Genomic DNA, 23,141 nt, shown 5'->3' with positions numbered 1-23,141 from the left:
ACTAATATTAATATATAATTAAAACTAATTACTAGTTTTTATCTAATATTAATTATTAATATTAGTAATAATTAATTTTTATTTTTATTTATTAATCATTAATATTTATTTATAATTAATATTAACGGGAGTTATAATTGAAAAAAAGTTTCTCCTAAGCTACTCCAACTAGCGTTTCAATAAACTAGTTTATCAGCTAACTTATGTTCATCCAAACATGTATCCAAAAAATAAGTTATATGTTATGTTTACCAAACAATTTCAATAATATTAATTATAAAGTTAACTATGTGCTCATTGCATGCAATAAAAATTACATAATAAACCACAAGAGTGATACCTGATTGGTTTGAGCTTGACTTAAAGGTCAAAAGTATCAGATGGTCCCAAGTTTAAATCTAAGGAAGAATAAAAATCCCCTTGTAGCCATGGATGTTCAAATATGGTGACTTCGTGTTATCTGCAAAGTAGGTGGTCGTCCTAGGATTAGTCGACTCGCATAGCTGGTTGGATATCCATGTTAATAAAAAAAAATTACATAATATATTATTAAATTATAATTAATTTGCTTTTATAAAAAATCTTTTATTTTTAAAATGAAATTATTTTGGGAGGATGATCTGGAAGCGCCTTTATTTAACCTACTACGCTCATCTTCGTCTTCTTACACATCCCCTCCGTTCATCCATCACTACTAACTACTGCTTTCGAGATAAGAGGCGCAATCTTGTGGTACATTGCCTCTCTCTCTCTACTCTCTCTCACACACACAAAATCACACACTCTTTTGATCATCTGACGGCATATTTCGAAGAGCAAATGTAATTAGTACCCATTAGCCGTCTGAATTCATGCATGAATGCATCTATATATTGCTCTTCCGCCATGGATAATCTTGTGCTCTAATTACTGCTTTCAAATATTCGATTATTTGATCGACTAAAAATGGATTATTTTTCATGTTTGTATTTTTTTTTTACTTTTGCTGTTACTTGCAACGATAGATACTTTCTTGATCGATTTTTGTTTCGGATTGCATATTTTCTGAGTTGTTACCCAAATTCAATCAATGCATGTTCTTCGATTAACTGGATATGTGCAAAATTGATATATTCAGTTGGTAGATGAATCATGCTCTTTGTGGGTGTTTGTCGTAATTACTGGTTTGGGGTTCTTGTTGAAAGTCTTAAGAGATGAAACTGAAAAGGGTTGTGTTATATAAACAAAATTCTCACTATCCTCCCATGAAAATTGTTGGAAATGAAGTGTTTGATTTGCTTTAATTTACTCTGTAATCGCTGTTGTTTTTGATACCTTCTGCATTGATAAACCCCCAATTTAAAAACTGGAGTCTGGATTTTGGTTGTTATCTGAAGATGGATTAATACATTATTTCCAAATATTGCTTTTAGTAAGCACAATCTAATTGGAGTAATTTAAAAGGTTGGACTTTTTCATGTTACTATATTTTGCAACACTTTTCTTGAAAAAAGTTGTTTTGATTTCGAGTTTAATTTTTGGGATGTACATTTTTAAACTTCAACAGGAACTAGTTAGCTTATGTCGATAACCCTCTACAAGAAACTGAAACAAATGAACAAAAAGAAGTGTAAAATTTCTGAATGTTGTGTTTTGGAGTAAAAATTTTGTGTTCTACAATCTATCAGATTCAAGAACTCGGGGTTGGGGCTGTGGCTTTATCATTTAGGCATGGTCAATCTATTGAAACTTGAAATGAAGATAGAGGACCATAATATTGTCTCTTAGGCTGCGGTCGGTACATGGGACAGAATGGGACAAAACTTGTTCCACGTTTGGCACGCCATGGACTCACCGTTCCATGTTTGGCTGACGTGGGACAGGATCACGAAATGGTTTTAAAGTGGTGACTATAAGTAGAAAATATATGTATCTTAGAGCATAAACAATGGGTGGTTCTTGTAAGTCTCCAACTTTTTTTGAGTTCTGGTCTTGATTATTGTGTCAAATGTCATTTTATTAGTTTTTTATATGTATATTTTTGACTTGTATATCCAAATTAAGTTTAGCAAAAAGTGGTGTTCTTGTAAGTTACTACCATATGGAGTTGAGTTTTATGACGATTCTTAATTTGTTGAGTTGGCAATGATGTGGCAAAAAAAGTGCGAAAATGAGTTCATTGGAGATGCTCTTATGAACATGGCATGAATGGGCAAGATTCAATCTTTATCTTATCGAACCAAATTATGTTTTCCTTTTCTTTAATTTGTTTCTCCACTCGATGAATTTGAAATACACATTTGGTTGTTTGAATGTTTTTTGTTAGTGAATATTATAACATTCGTACATCCATTTGACGGATCACTATTGATATGGTCAATAATCTGTCTTTTTTGGCAGATACATCTAAAGATGGCGTCGATTCATGCTAATTTGACATCCGTTATGTGTAAAAATGGCAACCATTCTAACCTGTCGAAGATTTCAAAGACTTCCTTCTTGCCTGTTTTTGATGTGGCCGGTGATTCTGCCAACTTATGGAAGAAGGAAGCACAATCTTGCATCATGGTGCCTCGTGCCACATTGACCTTTGATCCTCCATCAACCAATGTGGAGAAGACTAAAAGGAAGAACACAGTTGATCCGGCTGCCCCTGATTTTCTTCCGCTTCCGTCTTTTGAACAATGTTTCCCACAAAGCACGAAGGAATATAGGTAATTTACTCATGGTACAATTTTTCAGAGACGGGCTAAGAATTTTGTTTGCATGCATGATATCATTACTTTGTTGTAGCAAGGCCAGTTGCACTAGCCAAAGGGTCAATAGCCTAGTGGCATATGGGTTATTGGTAGATCCCAACCTCTTTGGAGGTCAAGGGTTCAAGCCAAGAATGTGTATGAGTTTTGTCGTATATAAATATTGTAAATAAACCCTGTATATCCCGCTCGAAAGCAGGGTATGGGAGGGGTGGGATGTATGCAGTCTTGGCCTCTATCCCCAAAGGGTGGAGCGTTGTTTTCATGGTGATCCCTGGCTTGTGCGAAAGTGTGAGCGAAAAGAAAAGACAAGAACAAGAATCATAAACAAGACTAGGCAACAATCGATGGGCTTCATGGGTGTGTAATATGTTAGCTAAGTTTACAATGTAACCGAACCAAAGTAACATTTTATACAATGTAACTGAACCAAAGTGACATTTTATAAAATTTTCTCACATTCTTGTTGGAGTCTCATATCGGTTAGATCAGTCCCTTTCTCCTCTATATATGTTGGAACCACACATCTCACATGGTATTAGAGCGGGGGTCTTCCTCTAAAAGGGACTCGAAACTTTGGAGCACTGTCTCTGTCTAGTTTTGGTTGGAGGGGGAGTGTTGGAGTCCCACATCAGCTAGATATGGTCCATTTTCCTCTATATTTACGTTGGGATCTCCGCTCTTTTCTCAAGGGCTCTTTTGAACCGTAATCTCATGGGGCTTTCACATGTCTAACACTAACAGCGATTGAATCAAATTTCAAATTTCTTACTGCTCTGGTCTGTCTTATAGATGATTTAGACACTCATTCTGAATCTTGCTGCATAGTGTTAATAGAGCATCTGTGTTAGAATCTCTATTGTGGATCCCATATGCTCACCAACTCAAGATATTCTTAGCGGATTCTCTGTGGTATTAATAACTACAAAACTGATATCATCTCTTAACCTGCTCTACAGGGAAGTTGTTCATGAAGAGTCTGGTAATGTTCTTAAAGTTCCATTTCGACGCGTTCACCTGGCAGGGGATGAACCACATTTTGATACCTATGACACCAGTGGTCCTCAAAACATAAGCCCCCAAATAGGTATGCAAATCTTGATCCTTTTTCCTTATTTCTGAGTATTTTAATTTAGGTAAAAAGAAATCTTGATTTATAAACCCATTGGGATACTTAAGCATTTGGTTCATCTATGTAGTATCCGAGGGTTTCACTGTTCTACTCTTTTGGAGTAGAGGTCCGACCTGCGTACATCTTATCCCCTAGACCCTACTTTTGAGTGGGATTTACTGGGTTGGTTTGGTTTATTGTGCTTAGTTTGTTATATTGTTCGATTATCAATTAATTAACTTTATCTATACGACATAGGACTCCCAAAATTGCGCAAAGATTGGATTGATATGAGGGAGAAATCTGGTCCTCCGAGATACACCCAAATGTACTATGCTAAGCAAGGAATCATCACCGAAGAGATGCTCTACTGTGCTACCCGCGAAAAGCTTGAGCCAGAGTTTGTGAGATCAGAAGTTGCTCGTGGTCGTGCAATCATTCCTTCCAACAAGAAGCACCTTGAGTTGGAGCCAATGATTGTTGGAAGGAATTTCTTGGTGAAAGTGAACGCTAACATCGGAAATTCTGCTGTTGTAAGCTCAATTGAAGAAGAAGTTCACAAGCTTCAATGGGCTACAATGTGGGGTGCTGACACCATCATGGATCTTTCTACCGGCCGTCACATCCATGAAACCCGTGAATGGATTCTCCGTAATTCTTCCGTGCCAGTTGGGACAGTGCCGATCTATCAAGCACTAGAAAAAGTCAATGGAATCGCCGAGAATCTGAATTGGGAAGTGTTCCGTGAGACGTTGATTGAACAGGCTGAGCAGGGTGTGGATTACTTTACGATCCATGCCGGTGTTCTGCTCCGCTATATCCCATTAACGGCAAAGCGAATGACAGGAATCGTTTCCCGAGGCGGGTCGATACATGCGAAATGGTGCTTGGCTTACCACAAGGAGAATTTTGCTTATGAGCACTGGGATGACATCCTTGATATCTGCAACCAATATGATATTGCCTTATCCATTGGTGATGGATTAAGGCCGGGCTCGATTTATGATGCCAATGATACTGCTCAATTTGCCGAGCTCTTGACTCAAGGTGAACTAACGCGTAAAGCCTGGGCGAAGGATGTGCAGGTATGTTTCTATAATGGCCATCTCTGGCGACCATAAGCTAACTTAATTTTTGAGCTTATTGAAAAAGCCCCATTTGGTAAGCCATAAGCTAGCTTTTGTGAAAAGCAACTTCTAGTAGCGTTTAAATAAGCTCCGGCTCCTTTTACATTGTCATCTAACTTATCAACTACTTTTTACCTAACGTGCCTAGTTTATGAGCTAGTTCATCAGCTAACAGCCAGGTTATCAGCCCATTTGCCAAACAAAGCCAATGTGTTCTTGCCATGTATATTGATTCTTGATTTTTGCAATATGATGACTTTTTTTGAATATTGCAGGTCATGAACGAAGGGCCGGGACATATCCCGATGCATAAAATTCCTGAAAATATGCAAAAGCAGCTGGAATGGTGCAATGAAGCACCGTTCTACACACTTGGACCTTTGACTACCGACATCGCTCCAGGATATGATCACATTACTTCTGCCATTGGTGCCGCCAACATTGGAGCCCTTGGAACCGCACTTCTCTGTTATGTGACACCAAAAGAGCACCTTGGTTTACCCAATCGTGATGATGTTAAAACCGGTGTTATATCGTATAAGATAGCCGCTCATGCTGCTGATTTGGCTAAAGGTCATCCACATGCTCAAGCCTGGGATGATGCGCTTAGCAAAGCTCGGTTTGAGTTCAGGTGGTTGGACCAATTTGCTTTATCGTTGGATCCAATGACTGCCACATCGTTCCATGATGAAACCCTTCCATCGGATGGTGCAAAAGTTGCTCATTTCTGCTCCATGTGTGGGCCCAAGTTCTGTTCGATGAAGATTACTGAGGATGTGCGCAAGTATGCTGAGGAGCATGGTTATGGAAGTGCTGAAGAAGCTGTTCAGCAGGGGATGGATGCCATGAGTGCTGAGTTTCAGGCTGCCAAGAAAACTGTGAGCGGAGAACAACATGGCGAGGCTGGCGGAGAAATCTACTTGCCGGAATCGTACATCAATTCTTTGAAGAAATGAAGGTTGGTAGCATTTGCTGATTTTTTCTTTAATGCAACTACAAGTTCTGCAAGATTCGTCATCCATCTTTAGTGGCCGTTTACTAACACAAACTGCATAACCGTTTACTAACACGAACTGCGTAACCGTTACCATCCTCAATTATCTTACAGTGTAAGATTCTTGGTAATCAAAATGACATAGTAAGCATGTTGGTCATCTCTGACCGGTAAACATCTGTTACCCGGTAAGCGCTGATTGGATAAGAGTCACTACACCACCCTCACTTACCAGGTAAGAAGATTTGATCAGCAAAATGACACAGTAAGATTGTTGGTGATTGGTAAAGACCATCATTTCTAGTCGGGTAAGTGTCTCTTAATCCCTTGAATGTATAAGAACATGATCCATATTAATCCAAGATGGGTGCCTTGCCTTGGAAGTTAGCGTTTAACCTTGAGGGCTTGCTCAACCGGCAAATAAGCCTAGACTTGAGACTCCTTTTACTCGCCAAAAACCGTCTCCTAAGGGACCATAGGGCCTTTGGCCCAGCGGTATTCAGTAATTGAACCTTCCTAGAGGTTGTCAAGGGTTCCAACCTCACCAAATTAAGGTGTGGTTTTCATTTGCCGTGTATAAATATTATATACTTAAAGAGTAGATTTTCTTGGCCTTCAGGGCTCCATGGGATTAGTTGAGGTGCAGACAAAGTGGCATGGTTCTTAAAAAATTTTTCCTATTAACATAGCATCTAGACAACACTTTTGCAAGATGCACGATACAAGCAATATGCTAAACAACGTTTTACCAATCATGTATGGTGCATACAAATGCTTAATGAGACTACACCTAATGGGCCACACACCCGTATCCGTAGGCACTTGTAACTATTATATAAGATATCATATAATACATCCAATTAATGCGGTTCGTTCAGAAACACGGAAGATACAGGTTTGGTTCATTGATTTATCTTTATTCGTACATCGACGACTAGTTCTTAGTTTCCATTTTGTGGGGTTAACTTGGTGAACATCTATGTCAGGGAGGATGACTTTGGATCGTCTGCAAGATCGGCCTAGCATGAAATGAGGTTCAAGATTCTCGTGTTCAAGCTGTAGGTAAGTACATAGTTTTAGTTTGTGGAGAATAAGAGAAAGGCCGAACGATTGTTTCCTTTGATTTGCAAGTAACTGAAGCTCTTCATGCTGTTCATTTAATATTTTCCGTTGACTTGATTTCATCGTATTGACATAAGTTATGCACCGGGGGTGTCTGCATACTGCTTCAGCCAGCGCCACCCCTTTCTGGGCGGAGGTGTTGGCGGCAGTTTCAGGCTGAGAAAGTCCCTTAGAACCTGAACAGGATAATGCCTGCGTAGGGAGAGTGCTTTTTTTGTTTTTCTTTTGCGTAGTTACACAAGGAGGGAGACATCGTTTTCGGGATCATGCTCTCTTCTCTCGTGTGGCTGCCCGATCCAAGTTACAGTTCCATTTACTTAATGAGGTTGGTCATGCTTATGACGATCGAGGAGTCTGAAATGATCTCCATCTTTCTTTCGAAACTGCAAAGAAACACACAGAATCCAGACACACAAACAAGTCTTAAGGGCTGTTTACTAAACGCTTACCCGGGTAAGCATTTATCATGTCACACAACCTCACTCGATGAATATGATACAAGCCAAGAATTTTATCCGGTAAGGGCAAAACAAGGACCAAGAGTCTTACCCGGTAAGTGAGGGCAACACGTTACCATGGTAAGTGCTTACGAGGTAAATTATTGCATAGGATGTTGTTTTGGTGGACCAAAATTTTACCCAGTAAGTAAATAGTATTTTAAATTTTATGGATAAACACTTATCGGGTAAGTGTTTGGTAAACATCCCCTTAGGCGAAGGATTGTGTGAGATGCGTAAGAAGAGATTTGAACACTTGATCACTTTTAATCTCATGTCCACCTATGAATTACGTTTTAAAAAAGGAATTGATTCTCTTTCGATTAGGATTGTTCCAAAGAGGTGGAGATTACGTTTCTCACAAGAACCCTAACTTGTGAACTTGTTCACAAATAAGATAGAAACGATTATTTAAAAAAAAATAAAAAATCAAAAGATGGAGATTAAGAACCTGATCTATTTTTTTAAATGAAAAAACTATTAAGTTTTTATATTTTGAATGATTAAGACCCTAATTTTAAAAATAAAAAATTAAACTTCAAACTTTTACTAATGTAACTTTTTTTTGGGTTAAAAAGAATGTAGATGACTAATTTTAAAAAATACGATGATTTATTCATTAAAAAATATTTAGGGATTTAATCAACTAAAATGAGGAAGTTAAATGATTTTTTTATTCAAAAATTTAAAGTTTGATATTTTTTTATTTAAAAAATAGTTTATAAACTTAATCTTTAAAATAAGAAAGATTAATAAAAAAATTAGAAAATAATCAATTTTTTATGTAGTTTTTTATAATCTAAAATGATATATAATATTTTAAAAATAGTGGAGGTTAGGTAATGAATTTAAAGAAAAAAAGTTATGTTGGGTTAGGGTGGAAGGTTGTAATTTTTTAAATCAAAGGTTATGTTAAGTTGAGTTGTTGATCAACATAATCCAAGGAATCATATACTAAGGGGTCGTTTACCAAATACTTACCCAGTAAGTGTTTACCGGTAAAATTTAAAACTACTATTTACTTACCAGATAAAATTTTAATCCACCAAAATGACATCGCATGTAATAATTTATCCGGTAAACGCTTACCGTGGGAAGAATCATCGCCCTCACTTACCGGGTAAGACAAACTTGGTCCTTGTCTCGCTCTTAGCGGGTAAGATTCTTGGTCCTTACCATATTCATTCGGTACGGTAATGTGACTTGGTAAGTGTTTGGTAAACGGCCCCTAAATCTCATAGCACTCTTAATTCCTATCGGTTTCAAAATTACCCTTCTATCCGGTAAGAGCATTTTCAATGGAGAAAATGAAGATTTTGAACCAATTTTATGCTTCAATAAATTCCCTAAAAGGTCTTTTTCTCCAAATATGAAGAACACCTCAAAAATGATTATCATATCGGAGAAATATTTTTAATATATTAACCGAATCTAAGCACATACTAAGCCGAATAAGACATATGGAAGGGACGAGACAAAGGCTTCACTAAATAAAATGGGATTCTGCTTTCACTGTTCTTAAGGTATCTTCTGACTTGAAAAATTGATTGAACGCGTACTTCGTGAAGCCCGAAGGGAGTCGACGGTAGTGTCTCTCTCCTATGATCGTTCGACATGTAGCACATCTCTGACAAAAGAGAGCTTCCAAGCCTCTTGCTTTATAGCTGAAACTCCTACCACCTGGGAAACTTCTCTTCTGAGTAGACCACCATGTTGTCCTATGAGCGTGAGCAAAGGATGCCAGTGAATCTGCTATTTTATTCCCTTCTCGCAAGATACGGGAAAGATTGCATGAAGGAGATGCGATTTCCACCAATAAGGAATTTTGAAAATAAGTATTTAAAAAGAAAAATAATATTTTAATAGATGAATGAAATATTTTAATATTATAATCAATGTAGATGACTGTAATTATTTTTGAAGATTTTGACTTTTAATTTTTATTTTAAAGAAATTTTAGAAAATCTGTTAAAAATGTTTTAAGATAAAATATACATGCAATGATTGTTCCCATTTTCTGGTATCTACCAAACAAGATCAATACAATAATCATTTCTATTTTCATTTTTGCAACAATTCCTATATCCTTATTCCCATTCCCTAATACAAATCAAGTAATAAGTGTGTAATTTGTATAAAAGAAATGGGTTCAAATGATCATTTTCCTCATTCAAATTGGTTTTTAATCATCTCTCTCCCGGTTTGACTCAAATGTCATTATATCAACATATTGTGGATCTAGCTAAAGGATAAAAAAAAGGTCAAATTCAATTAGTTTACTGTTTAAATCATGGACCTAGCTAAAAAATAAAAAAGGCCAAATTCAACCAATTTACTGTCGCAATTATGGATCTGGCCATCGCGATTGCAAAATTGGCCATCTTAATTGCATGTCTGTGTTAAATTTTATTTTTTTGGCCTTAAGCTAGGTTCATTATATTGGGGATTTGGATATTGATGAAATAATGAAATTTAAATCGACCCGGAAAAGAAATGGTTAGAAAACCATTTTGAATGAATGGAATGGTCATTTAACTCAAAGATTCTTTGCATAAGCAACTGAGGTTTTTTTTTTGCCAATTTTGTTTATTCCAATAATTATGCTTCTCCGATTAATACCATCTTCTCATGACTTCTCTCATATCATATAAGCCTCCACATCCCCGTTAACCATATTCAACCAGAGTTGGATTCCAATGAGAAAGAGAGTGAAAGTGAGAAGCGTAAGAAGAGATATCCATCTTTGAATGCACTGAGATAAAATGCACCAGATCAATCCACTTATGCTTCTCACCTTAACTTTTATTCTCGTATGATCATTCATCCATTTAACCTGAGACAGATGTATGTTTTTTTTTTATCAAATGACCCCATAAACTTTCAATATCTTTTATTTTTGTATTATAAACTTTTGTTCTTACAAATATATATATATATATATATATATATATATGTTATTTTTGATACCCAAGAAAATAAGGTTTTGACCCCAAAAAAGATCAAATTTAATTTTTATCTTATGAGGGTTAGGATTTGTTAGCTGAAGTTTAATTACTAATAATTTTGTTGATTGTTACTCTTAATATGTCTAATTAAATTGAGTGAATTCTGCTCGAAAACTTAATACAAAGTTCGAGCTCGAACAACTTATTCAAAGTAAGGCTCAAGCTATGAAATTTTTGCAATGTTTAAGCTCGACGATTGTTTAACAAATTTGAGTTATACATTATATCAAAAAATCAAGCTTTGCAAAGTCGTTTAACTTGAGATCGATTAACTTGTTTATTGACTCAAGCTCGATAAGTTTATATTTGTATGAACATGTTTTGCTCAAAACTGTTTAAATTAAGGAATAAACTTGGTAGTGAGTGACAATATAAAGACCAAAAAATTTAATTTACTCAAAATATTATTTTTCTCTTCTAAATATTTAATTTCAATGATATAATTTATTGATGGGAATAATGAAAAGTTATTTCTTATTCGGAAGAGTATTTCTTTAATTTATTGATTGGAATAATAAAATAGTATTTCCTATTCATAAGAGAGTATTTTCAAAATGAAGATTTTGGTCAAGTTTTTTGGTTTGATATATTCTCTAAAACTGAGAAAGTATGAAATTCTCAAAATTTGAAAAACTCGCAAAAATAATTACCACGAGAGATAAAAATGTTTGTTTATTATATTTTTACTAATAAGAAACTCTGAAATTAAATATTTAAAATTGAGAGAAATGATATTTTATTAAATATGTGAAATATACTTTAATAATATAATGAATGTTCTGATCTTTAAAATGGAGAATCTATCGGAGTTGAGTCATTTCTTTTAGAGATTTTTAATTTTAATTCTGTATTTTAGAGAAATATAAAAAAAACCTGTTTAAATGCTCTAAATAATCATTTTCTGGAAGAATTTCACTATCTTTCTTTTAATTTCTATATTTCAAAGAAAGTTTTAAAAAATTTGTTAGAGCAAAAAATTTACCTAAAATACTCAAAATATCCATTTTCTTCGTCTTAAAGATTTTTATGATAGTTTTTTTTTTAAAATGCTCCTTATGGAACCCAATTTTTATATGACGATTCAGATAGCATTTGCTTTTATGGAGCCGGGTTTCGTGTAAGGAGTCGGGTAATATTTAGTAGCCTTTATAGTTCATTGTCTTGGGGATTCTGTGAATTGATTTTGACCTAATTTGGTACTGATTTACAAATTGGGATTATTCTTAATTTATAATAATTGTAATTTATTTGAGATCGATGAGAATTCATTGGTTAAGCTATAATATGGACATAAAGCAATGTCGGAGCCATGTAGTAACTAGAGGGGGCATGTGCTCCTCCTCAAATGTTAAAAATGCAGCCCAATTTCTTTTACCATGCTTTGATTCATCTGCATGGCTCCCTCTCTCATGCATTGTATTTTAGTCAGATCATTTAAAATTTTCATTTTAAGAACATTAATATCTCTATTTTATTTATCTATGCTCGATTCTACCTCTTATTCAATATACTGGCTCCACTTCTACCGTAAAAGGAGAGGGGGGGGGGGTTCAAGGGGCCACGCCCCCATACGGGGTTCCAAGGGGCAGAGCCCGTTGGCGGTGATCTTGTCCCAAAACGGTATGCACCAAAATCTTTTTCAAAAGGAATGTTACTTTTTGAACATTATTGATTAGAAAGACATGTTGCTCTCTGGATTTTAGTTTTGAACTTGAGACTTCAATTCAGAAGGCACGTCTTCTTCTAAATTTTGGCTGAGTTACCGTATTGCTCTTATTGGTGAGTAGTTATTTGATAACTAATATTATTAATAAATAACTAACGATCATGGGCGGACCTACCATGGTGGTTACGGTGGCACGTGCCACCATATTATTTCTCCGTCGAAGGGTAAAAAATTTAGGTTCGTGAAAGGTGCAACCGTATTAATCTATTGTGTGCCACCGTATGTATTTTGAAACTACAATGTGAACAAGTTTTATTTGGTATAGTTGGTTTGCAAGACTTTTATTCCACTCCAGACCCAAATTCAAATCTTGTTAGTGTCATTTTCTTAGTCAAATAGTGACACCGATTGAAAAAATTCATTATATTTGTTTCTTATAGTCAACCGGTGCCTCTGTTTGAAATTTTTTCGCTACAGTTTTTTTTCTTGTAGTCAAATAGTGCCACTGTTTGAAATTTTTTTTGGGTCCGTCCCTATTACCGATCCACCTACATAAATGGACAAATAACTACCTATTTAAAGGGGTTTTCCATATTCTCTTTAATATATCGAAAACACAAGCCTTTGTGTGTTATTGCTTTTGATTTTGTCTAGAAATTTTGAATATGTATTTGGATTTCATCGAGTAAATTTTGTGATACCCGTCACTACAACAAAATCGGGTTTTATAGGACACCTGCTATGTTTAAGAGTCTAAATAGAGTGTTTTATAAGATTTAAGTTTATGGGACCACATAGCAAAGTATTTTATCTAAAAGTGTTACAATAAGTTTATGGGATGCTTTCAGACACCGTAACAAGTTTTTTAGAATTTTTTTTTAAAATAAAGTCTCATATTAGCTATTTTAGGACTATTGTGATTATATGATAGTTTTTCAAATACTATTCTATAAAATAACTAATATGATACTTTATTTTCACAATGTCCTAAAAGAATTTGTTACGACGTCCAAAAGCGTTCTATAAACTTATTGTAACACTTTTAGATGAGACACTTTATTTTTTGGTCTTCTAAACTTAAAGTCCTATATAACACTCTATTTAGATACTTAAAATACTGTAGACGTCCTATACACCCGATTTTGTTGTAGTGTGTGTGCTGCAAAAACGGTTGTAATATTACTTAGAAACAATGACCATTCACGATCCTTCCATGTTCTCTACATCGATATCTATACCATTTAAACCGAAACTCTAACACAAGCATCTAGTATATACAGATCAATAGATTTTTACACTCTTGGTGATCTCTTTCTTGATCACCTTAAAAGGTTTTAGTTTGTAACTCAATTATTGAGTTAGAAACTAACGCTTTCTGATTGCTAGCTATATTTCTCTGCACCAGATGCTAATCAGAGTGAAAGTTCATGATATTGTTGGTAGAATGAGCATAGTTTCTCCTTCAACTTTTCAGCTTCAATTTTCTGATCGCCTTGCATCTGTTCAAAACAATGAGTGATTATATATATCATTTCCATAGAACACCGTATATTGCCACGTACAAGAGAAGGTTTACGTACCTGAAGATGCAATGTGTTTAAGAACTTCTTGTCTCCATACCACTCAAAGGTAGTAGCATTTAGCAAAACAAGCCCATATACCTCCTCTAAGTATTCCAAAGCCTTAGACAAGAAGTCAATCTCCTTGTTTTTGTTCATATGACCAGTTGAGGAAATCAGCTGGATCACAGTTTCTTTCTCATCTAAGACACTCACAGAAGAAACTACTGATGGTACAGTTTGGATCATAGCTTCTTTAGCACTATGATTCCTGATGTCCAGATGTTTTGGTGAAGAATAAGATAAAAGCTTTTCTTTTTTATGCATCAATGTCTTCACTTCCTTCTGCAGTTTGGGTATGTATTTTAGCGCGTGTGATACAATGCCGGGGATGCTTACTTTTTTCTGTTGCAAGAAACAATTACATGTGTAGTTAGTTAAATAAAAACACAAGGTACTAGTAAGAACTTGCATTCAAAATCGTATGCTTGCATTCAAAAGACAAATGCTTAAGGAACTTGAGAATTTGTTGCTTTTTTCTGACTTCACAATAACAAAAGCACCAAGATGTGTTTAAGTACCTTTTGATCACTTGATATGGGCAGCAGTGAACAAAGAAATGCATACAATTCATTAACCCTCTTACGACGATCTCTTTCACTAGCATTGTGGTTGAGCTTTTTGGCAACCTTTATCGGGTTACCAATATCGCCGTTTACAGCTCCTCCATATGAAATGGAACTTGATGGTGCAAAATCATGCTGAGTATGATCAAATGTAGGAATATTTATAAGTGAAGGGTATGCATTTTCTTCAACTGATAAGGAAATATCATGACAATCCTGTTGAAGATTTTGGGTAACGAAATCCTCCAAAGGCCATCGATAGGTTGTGGAAAACAAAGGAGGGGATAATACCAACATCTTTTCTTTCTTTCTGTTCTATTTTACAGAATGATTTATGAAGAAAGTTCGATGAGAATATGAGGACAATGAGTTGGTATATTTATACAATTGCTGGTAACTATTCATGATCTCCTCTTGCATTATAAAACCATGCGATTTACATCATCTAGGAATCAAAATCCTCCTCAGAGATCAGCTGATGCAATTGCGTTCTTGTTTTTAAAGAAAAGAGCGTCCATTGAAATGATCAAATCTGATATTTGTTTAAGAGAGAGAGAGAGAGAGAGATGCAAGATAAGACTTTGCCAGAAAGACTTTTGAAGTATAAAGTAATGACATTGTTGTTGAAGGATGGATTCACGTGGAGGTCGTGCTATGCACAAGCTTTAAGTAAGCTTCCCATTGATGACTCCAATAGAAGCTTAGAAGGGCATGTGGTTGCCTCATCCATCCCCTTTCTTCTAGATGTGTTCTCTACTTATGAACCTGAAACTTGTTTATTTCAAGTTGATGTCATTTATATATTACTTTAATCACTCCATTTTTTCAGCTCTGAGATCACTACTCTGATAATCTAATGAAAGTATTAAAATTTTGAAAGATTCCCAGTCATCCATCTACTTGATTTAATCTTAATTTAATTAGTTTTCTGTTCTTATGTTCTGTACAAAATTTTGTGGACCTTCTTCTTATATCTTTAAAGATAATGGTTACTTCGCTTTTTATTCGATAAGATACGTATAAACTAATTAGATCAAGTAGCAAACGCTTTGAACTAGAAAAACATATAGCACATATATCATACTCGTTCCAATCACAAAACAAATGGACGTTTCGTTTCTAATGAGGGGTGTTGCATGACTTGCTACATATGTTATTTGGTCATGTTTTTAAGGGGTTCTGGTAAATCAAACATATATTCATCATGAGATCACTAAGAAGGAAGAGACTGATCTCTTAGAGTAGAAACACTTACAAAACGACCGAGCTTAATGGGAACATCGATCCCCAAATAGATTCCACAAGCTTGTTTTGAAATTTTCATTTTGGACATGCGATAATTTCTTATAAGAATCGACATAGGTCTGAGACCATGAACCTTCGATTTAAACATTGAAATTCTTGGATAGTTACGAGAGAAATGCGGTTCGACTCATTTCCCGATTCTAATTGTTTTCCGGGCAAAAGACATTATTAGGTTAGGGCCCCTTACAAGCTTTTTGCTTGTTTGAACTGAAGGGTGATATAAAGGCGGTCTTCATCTTCAGACATCATATCGGGTGTTGGCGCATTCATCCTAGTTAGCAGTTCCAGCTCCATCAATAATTATCGTATTATTGAATTGCATTGCATGAAAGAAACTCTTGGGCTAAAATAAAAATGAGAAATCAACTTATTTGACTTGCTTAAATCTTAATTCAATCGAATCTTTATTCGCTAAATTCTTCTTCTCCTACACAAAACCTTGCAGAGTAACCCTTAGGTTTTTGGAAATAAGGTCAACAATATATTATCAAATTGGAGGTTATAGAAATCATCCCAAAACGTAATGATGTAGTAATAATTTTTGGGAGCTGCTGATTTCGGTCATTAATTTCACAATTTCGCTACATTTTCTCCCTAACCCTAGAAAAATCACCCAACCCCTCAACCCTCAATTTTACTCCATTTCTCCCAAAATTCAACATCCTTCAACTTTCATTTTAGATCTTGCAAGGATTCAAGATCATCCAAAGGTAGCAAAGTCAAGATCTCAGGTTTCAAAATTCGGTACATTCCTTAATTCCACTTGACTCAGTTATGTGAATTTATGTGAGGAAACATTAGTACTAATGCATAGATTATAATTTGTTGCTCGATCACCATTAGTACCCGAATTCTTATTTGCTCAATCACCATTAGTATACCTGAATTCTTATTTGCAAAGACACAAAGGGGCCTTGCATGCTGTCAATGGTAAAGCACAAGAGGCCAGTACCGATTGCGACTTGACTTTCAGCCCGGTTGTCAAACTTGCCACCAAACACACAGAATTAAGCTTGCTTATGTCACGCTATTGGCCCATTCATCAACTTGATGCCAAAATTAAACCTATCTAGAGCTGAAATTGGGGCAAACAGACTAACAAAATTACGACACCGCATCATAATTAATAACTAGAATCATAGCAAAACATAAATGAAGCAATAGACCATCAACTAAACTATGTACAGAAGAACACTTATTGTGCAGGAAAATAGATAACCAAATACAGAAACTATATGTACAGAATTTGTAACTATGTGCAGAAAACTAGAGTAAACCAAAAAAATTGATGCATGAACCATTAATTAATTGCGTAATCTAATGTACAGGGAAGTAAGTGCAGAAATGTAATGGGGCCAAAAATGTGCAGTAAAATTAGATATAGAAATTTAAATGAGCATATTTACAAGAAAGAAAGTGTAGAAACTTAAGATGTGCAAAATTGAAATCAAGTAGTGCATTAATTAAGAAATAAACCCATAAAATTGAAGGAAGCAATAAGGACATCAAGAACAACATAACAATACCAACATCTAACTAAGAACATAATATATGGAACAATGCTGCTTGAAGATTGAAATCTAAATGCATAAGCTTAGGAGCACTCACACTATTAAACAAATGACTTTTACCCACAAAAATCATCCGGGGAAATTTTGGTCGGTGATTATTGTTCACCTAGAGAATCTCTGGTTAATCTTTCACTGATTTGAATTATCTACCAACAATTTACCCACCAACTTTTGTGATGGTTTTGTGAGGAATCACTCTTTAGCGACAAATTTTCAAAGAAAAAGTCCGTAGGCAAAAGTGTTTCATTTAGTACTGTCGGTTCTTCCTCCCATAATTGAAACTATGTAAGTGTTTTTCACCTAGATAGTATTTTAGGAATAGATCTAGGTACGTAAATACAAGATTCATAAAAAATAACCCCCCATATATATGTATATGCATATGCATAGGTATAAGTTTTATGGAAAAATCTTAAAAAATGAAAAATTGAGAAACATCCTGAATTATTCATTTGGAAGGTATGCACATGTGCATACAAATAATTTGTAAGTAATTTGTCTATGCATACCCGCATAAAAATAAAAAAATTCAATTACTTGTATGCACATATGCATATCTTACAAATAAATGTTACCAGAGTCTTCCTCAAATTTTCAATTTTTGGGGTTTTCCATTTGAACCTCCATCTCTCTCTCTCTCTCTCTCTCTATATATATATATATATATATATACACACACACACACACATACATGTATATATGGGTGGTTTACTTTGCAAACCGAATCACTAAAACAATCTATGCAACCCACTTTCCAACCTTAAAACTTTACATGTAGGCATCTCAACTCGTTCAAAAGACCGCCAACTTCATTCACACATATTGTTTGACTTTCAAGTAGTCAAACCGTTACACTTAGAGTTTTAAAGTCATCCAAAATTCTCTAAACCCACGGGTTGACTTTCTAGTATTTAAAACTTTATATGGTTCGTTCTTAACTCGTTCAAAAGACCTCCAACTTCCCCTACACCTACGGTTTGACTTTCAAGTAGTTAAATCGGTACACTTAGAGTTTTAAAGTAACCCAAAACTCCTCTACACCACCTCTACGTTGATTATGTCGACTAACTACTTCTTTATTAGTTGTAGTTATTGAATATGTCGACAAATAGAGTATGAATATATAGAAAGAATGATGATCGAGGGGCTCTTAGCCGGACCTATGTCAGACATTTGGAAGGTTTTTTGGATATTGCCTATGCCAATGAAGATTATGTTGAAAGGGGAACTAAACATGATGGGATAGTGTTCCAGATCAGATGTCCTTACTCCAAGTGTCGAAACGAAGCCTATAGAGAAAGAGAAGACGTGAAACTACACTTCATGCAATATGGTTTCATGCTTGATTATACTATTTGGTGGGGAAATGGTGAAACCTATTGTCATGCATCTCATCAAAATGTGGGCCTCTTCTAATTCTATAGTGGATCATAATGAAGGCTATTTCCAAATGGTGAACGATCACATGGTACATGATGCCATGACATGGGAAGAACAAACATCTGATTCTTCTGCCCAAGGATTTTATAACATGTTACAAGTTGTTGACGAGCCTTTATGGTATGGATGTCAAACTTTTTCAAAATTAGGAGCTGCGACGAATTTGTTACATTGGAATGTACTCGAGACGAGATATAATAAATTGCTTCCCCTTTTTAAGCGGATGCTACTTGAGGATGATAAATTACCCTGTAACTTTCATGAGATTAAGAAGAGTTTGAAAAATCTTGATCTACCAAAACAAAAGATCAATGCTTGCAAAAACCATTGCATGCTATTTTACAAGCATGATTCTGGGTTGACCCACTGTCGAGTATGCAATGAAAGTCATTACAAGACTAGTGGACGGAAGAAGGTCCCTAACTTGGTGTTGACGTACTTAACGATTGTTCCAAGACTCCAAAGATTGTATATGTCTCCAAAGACCGTGAAAGAGATGACTTGGCATTACGATTATCGAGCGAAACCGGGTGAGATGGTACATCCAAGTGATGGTGCGACTTGGAAGCATTTCGACATGAGGGATCCTGACTTTGCTTCTGAGATCCGGAATGTTCTTCTTGGGTTATGCACCGATGGTTTCAACCAGAATAATTCAACTTCGAATCCGATTCACTATGGCCTGTGTTTATTACCATCTACAATTTACCTCCTTGGATGACTTTGAAAGATTTGTATGTTGAGCTTGCATTGGTCATCCCTGGTATAAAGAGCCCCGGTCAGAATTTGGATGTGTTTTTCAGGCCGCTAATAGATGATCTAGAAATATTGTATACAGAGGGTGTTATTACGTATGATGCATATCGTAAGAATAATTTCGAGATGAGGGTTATACTACTATGGACCATCAACGACTTCTCGGCTTATGCAATGTTGTCGGGTTGAAGCACACATGGAAAGTTAGCCTGCCCGTATTGCATGTGGGAGGTGGGATTCCTTCCAATTAAAAAATGGAGGGAAATCATGTTGGTTTGATTTACCTAGAACACACCCTTTCCGTTGTGATCGAAAATGATTTATAGCAGGTAACATGGTGTACCATTCGCTGGAATCGAAATATCTATGAGATCGGGGTCATAATTTGTTTAATCGAAAAGAAGGCTCAATAATACTTTCAGATTCTTCAGTGTCATTATTTTGGTCTTGCTTCTCTTCTATCACAGTACAAGAACCACCTTAATCACATAACAGTCCCTTCCAGGTTTTATCTTCATCAAAAGATGACATCTATACTTATAATGACTTTTCTTGTCCAAGGATTGTAAAGTTTGTAAGCTTTAGTATTATAACTATAGCCTACAAATATAACCTTTTCTGATTTTTGATCTAACTTTTCTCTCATTTGTTTGGATATATGAACATAGGTAACACAACCAAATGTTCTCAAATGGTTCACACTTGGTTTAAAACACTCCATGCTTCCTGAAAAGTTTTATTAGACACACTTTTCGTTAATGATCTATTGATAAGATAGGTAGCACAAGCAATGGCTTCAACAAAAAACACATCAGGTAGATGTTTTCTTTTGAACATGCATCTAGCCATTTCTATAAGAGTTTTATTCATCCTTTCTGCCACCCCATTATGCTAAGGAGTGTAACTGGCAGTGAGTTGATGATGGATACCATTAAGCTTCAAAGAATCTTCTAAATCACGCACTATATATTCATCCCCACGATATGATCTCGAGCATTTTATTTTTATGATCACTTTGTTTTTCAGCCATAGCCTTGAATAGGACAAAGTGATTGTAGGTCTCAAACTTTTCTTTGAGAAAGTATATCCAAACTTTTCTACTATAATCATATATAAATGTGAGAAAGTATCTACTTCCACCAATTCATATGGTTCTCATGGGACCACTTATATCAGAATGAATTAGTTCCAAAGGTTTTAAAGCCCTCCAAGTATTATCATGAAGGAAGGAATCTCTAACATGTTCACCTAAGGCACAACCTTCACAAACCTAATCTGAATTATTTACAGCAGGCAAACGTTTTACCATCTCATTTTTATACGTATGTTTAAGGGAGTTTAGACTGACATGTCCAAATCTATTATGCCAAAGCAAGGATACATCCTTAGAATTCATACTAAGACAGAAGAACCTGTCATCATCAAATCTTATAGGAAACATCTTATTAGGTGTCACGTTTATTCTTTCAATTAAAACATCAGTAGGATCTTTTATCTCGTAGATTTCATTTTCAAAAATGAGAAAGAAGCCTTGGAGGATGAGTTGACCAACACTTAACAAATTATGTTTTAAACCTGGTACATAAAATACATTGGAGATCTTTTTCTATTTGTCTTTAATTTTGATGAGTATATCACCACTACCTAAAACGTTAAGTTTTTTTTTATCATCCCCAGTCCTAACATCTTCTTTCTCAGATTGTCTTAAATTTAGGAATAAGCTCCTCTTCCAGTCATATGATTGCTACATCCACTATCCAGATACCACAGATCATTTTTGTGGTTTATCTTGGACACTTAGCATCATGAACATAGAGTCCTCATCTCTACATTCTTCCTTATGAATAAAGCTTGAAGTTTTATTTTCTTCTGCTATTCTTTTCCTACAAAACTTAATAGTATGCTCAAGTTTATCACAATAAAAACACTTTATTTGAGAGAAAGATTTACCTTTTCCTTTTCCATTAAAAAGACTTGAAGTTTGATCATCTTTGATTGACTCTGAATTCCTTTATCTATCACTTGTATTTGCATTCCAAGAGGACTGTGCTTGAAAGGCATGCTCCATAGCAAGAGGGTCAAATTGCTTCATGTGATGGGATTGGAAAGTACCCAAGAGAGTCTCCAAAGAGAAATCAGACAGATCTTTTGATTCCTCGATTGCATCAACCACGTATTCGAATTTTCTAGTAAGACTACGCAGTATCTTCTCTACTACTCTTCTATCATCAATACTTTCTCTATTTAAACGGATTTGATTAAGTAAGATGATCATCCTGGTATGATATTCTTCTTCCTCTATTGCTATGCTCTAACACTTATACCTATGACCCAACTTGAAGGTTCTAATGATTTCGTATCTATCTTTCTCATATTTGACTCATTTATGATATTCATTTCTAAATCATTAAAATATGATGTTTTTTCTTCTAAATCAGAGCAGGGAAAATCCGCAAGCAGGAGAATTGTACTAACCTGCCACCTTTACTACCTACCCTTACGTGTCCGCCTTGAACTATTGTGCCATGGTTTTTGTTTCTTTCATTTTCAAGTTGTCAAACTTACATATTAGAGTTTGAAGTCTCACTATTTTCACTTTTTCTTCCCCTCTGTAAGATTTGTATAACATATCCCAGACCTCCTTGGAGGATTGTGAAGAGAAGATCCTTTCAAATACATATTCATCTACTGCTTGGTAGATCAAGAATAAGGTCCTCTTATCTTTTTTCTTATTTTCTTTTAAGGGTTCTCTAGTTCAATGATGCCATCTTCAATGATTCCCCATAAATCCCGTGATTCAAAAAGAACTTTCATTTGGATGCTCCAATGAAAGTAATTCCTACCATTTAATTTTGGAAGTTGAGATTGAAGACTGTTTAGAGAACTTGAAGCCATATATTAATGGCTCTGATATCAATTTGTTGTAAAATACAAACTGTTACTGGAATATCTTATTTATTTGATGTCTTTTACATATGTAATACACGAGATACAACTACAATAAATAGAAAAACAAACTGACTCAACCCTTCAAAGGCTACGATTGACACATTAAGGACATATCAAATAACTGTCAAACATAACTACTTATATAAGATGTTTGGCTTATAACCAATAACATTTCCTTCTCTATTAACAAGCTAAGTCAATTTCTTCAAGCTCCAACGCAGAATCAATGGCAAGCTTGTAATTGCAAGAGCTCCTTCATTACATATACACGTATAATTACATATAAGATATGTTCATATTACAAGGAAATGTAAACTATGATGTTGCAACTTATCAATTCTTTAAAAGTCAATAGAGTTTGATATCCCCATATCCTTAACATGTTTCTTAAAGCATTCAACGGGGAGTGCCTTTGTAAAAGGATCCGCTAGCTGCTCCTTTGTACCTATATTCAAGACTTCTATTTCCTTGTCTTTGACATTTTCCCTTACTGCAAAGTATTTAACATCTATATTTCTGGAACCACTGCTTCTCTTGTTATTCTTGGCAAAAAACACAACAACAACATTGTCACAATATAAACTAAGTGGTCTTTCTATTGAATCCACAATCTTTAATCCAACAATAAAATTCTTGAGCCAAATGGCATGAGATGATGCATCATAGATTGCTATGTAT

The 23,141-nt window shown here is 35.2% G+C and overlaps 2 protein-coding genes across 3 annotated transcripts; one reads left to right on the top strand and one right to left on the bottom strand.

The window, feature by feature from the left end:
• The first annotated feature begins 672 nt into the window (after positions 1-672).
• On the top strand, positions 673-7,575 carry LOC112512594 (phosphomethylpyrimidine synthase, chloroplastic). 2 transcript variants are annotated; one of them, XR_003069235.1, is made up of 7 exons: positions 673-732; positions 2,380-2,693; positions 3,695-3,822; positions 4,105-4,931; positions 5,249-5,931; positions 6,954-7,029; positions 7,200-7,575. XR_003069235.1 is itself a non-coding variant. In XM_025118642.1 (6 exons), exons 2-5 carry the CDS (start codon positions 2,392-2,394, stop codon positions 5,927-5,929), a joined length of 1,938 nt encoding a protein of 645 aa, XP_024974410.1. In that variant the 5' UTR covers positions 673-732; positions 2,380-2,391; the 3' UTR covers positions 5,930-5,931; positions 6,954-7,146. The 2 variants fall into 2 exon arrangements, 1 of the variants encoding a protein (XP_024974410.1); XM_025118642.1 differs by lacking the exon at positions 7,200-7,575 and having other exon boundaries at positions 6,954-7,146.
• Positions 7,576-13,455: 5,880 nt separating this feature from the next.
• LOC112513694 (transcription factor ORG2-like) lies at positions 13,456-14,793 on the bottom strand. Its single transcript, XM_025120034.1, has 3 exons — positions 14,398-14,793; positions 13,838-14,221; positions 13,456-13,756 (listed from the first exon to the last, which is right to left on the bottom strand). The coding sequence occupies exons 1-3, from the start codon at positions 14,737-14,739 to the stop codon at positions 13,670-13,672; spliced, it is 813 nt and encodes a 270-aa protein (XP_024975802.1). The 5' UTR covers positions 14,740-14,793; the 3' UTR covers positions 13,456-13,669.
• Between the last annotated feature and the right edge of the window lie 8,348 nt (positions 14,794-23,141).

This window comes from Cynara cardunculus (assembly GCF_001531365.2).
Source record: "Cynara cardunculus var. scolymus isolate 2C chromosome LG 5, CcrdV1, whole genome shotgun sequence".
Lineage (NCBI taxonomy): Eukaryota > Viridiplantae > Streptophyta > Magnoliopsida > Asterales > Asteraceae > Cynara > Cynara cardunculus.
The sequence above is the reverse complement of the archived record's forward strand: the minus strand, read 5'-3'. Positions and strand labels throughout refer to the sequence as shown.

Coding starts and splice junctions, on each gene's coding strand:
- LOC112512594 (XM_025118642.1), top strand. CDS start 2,392: ATGGCGTCGATTCATGCTAATTTGACATCCGTTATGTGTAAAAATGGC. Junction 2,694..3,694: donor CAAAGCACGAAGGAATATAG/GTAATTTACTCA, acceptor CCTGCTCTACAG/GGAAGTTGTTCATGAAGAGT. Junction 3,823..4,104: donor AAACATAAGCCCCCAAATAG/GTATGCAAATCT, acceptor TATACGACATAG/GACTCCCAAAATTGCGCAAA.
- LOC112513694 (XM_025120034.1), bottom strand. CDS start 14,739: ATGTTGGTATTATCCCCTCCTTTGTTTTCCACAACCTATCGATGGCCT. Junction 14,222..14,397: donor CCATATCAAGTGATCAAAAG/GTACTTAAACAC, acceptor TTCTTGCAACAG/AAAAAAGTAAGCATCCCCGG. Junction 13,757..13,837: donor TAAACACATTGCATCTTCAG/GTACGTAAACCT, acceptor TGTTTTGAACAG/ATGCAAGGCGATCAGAAAAT.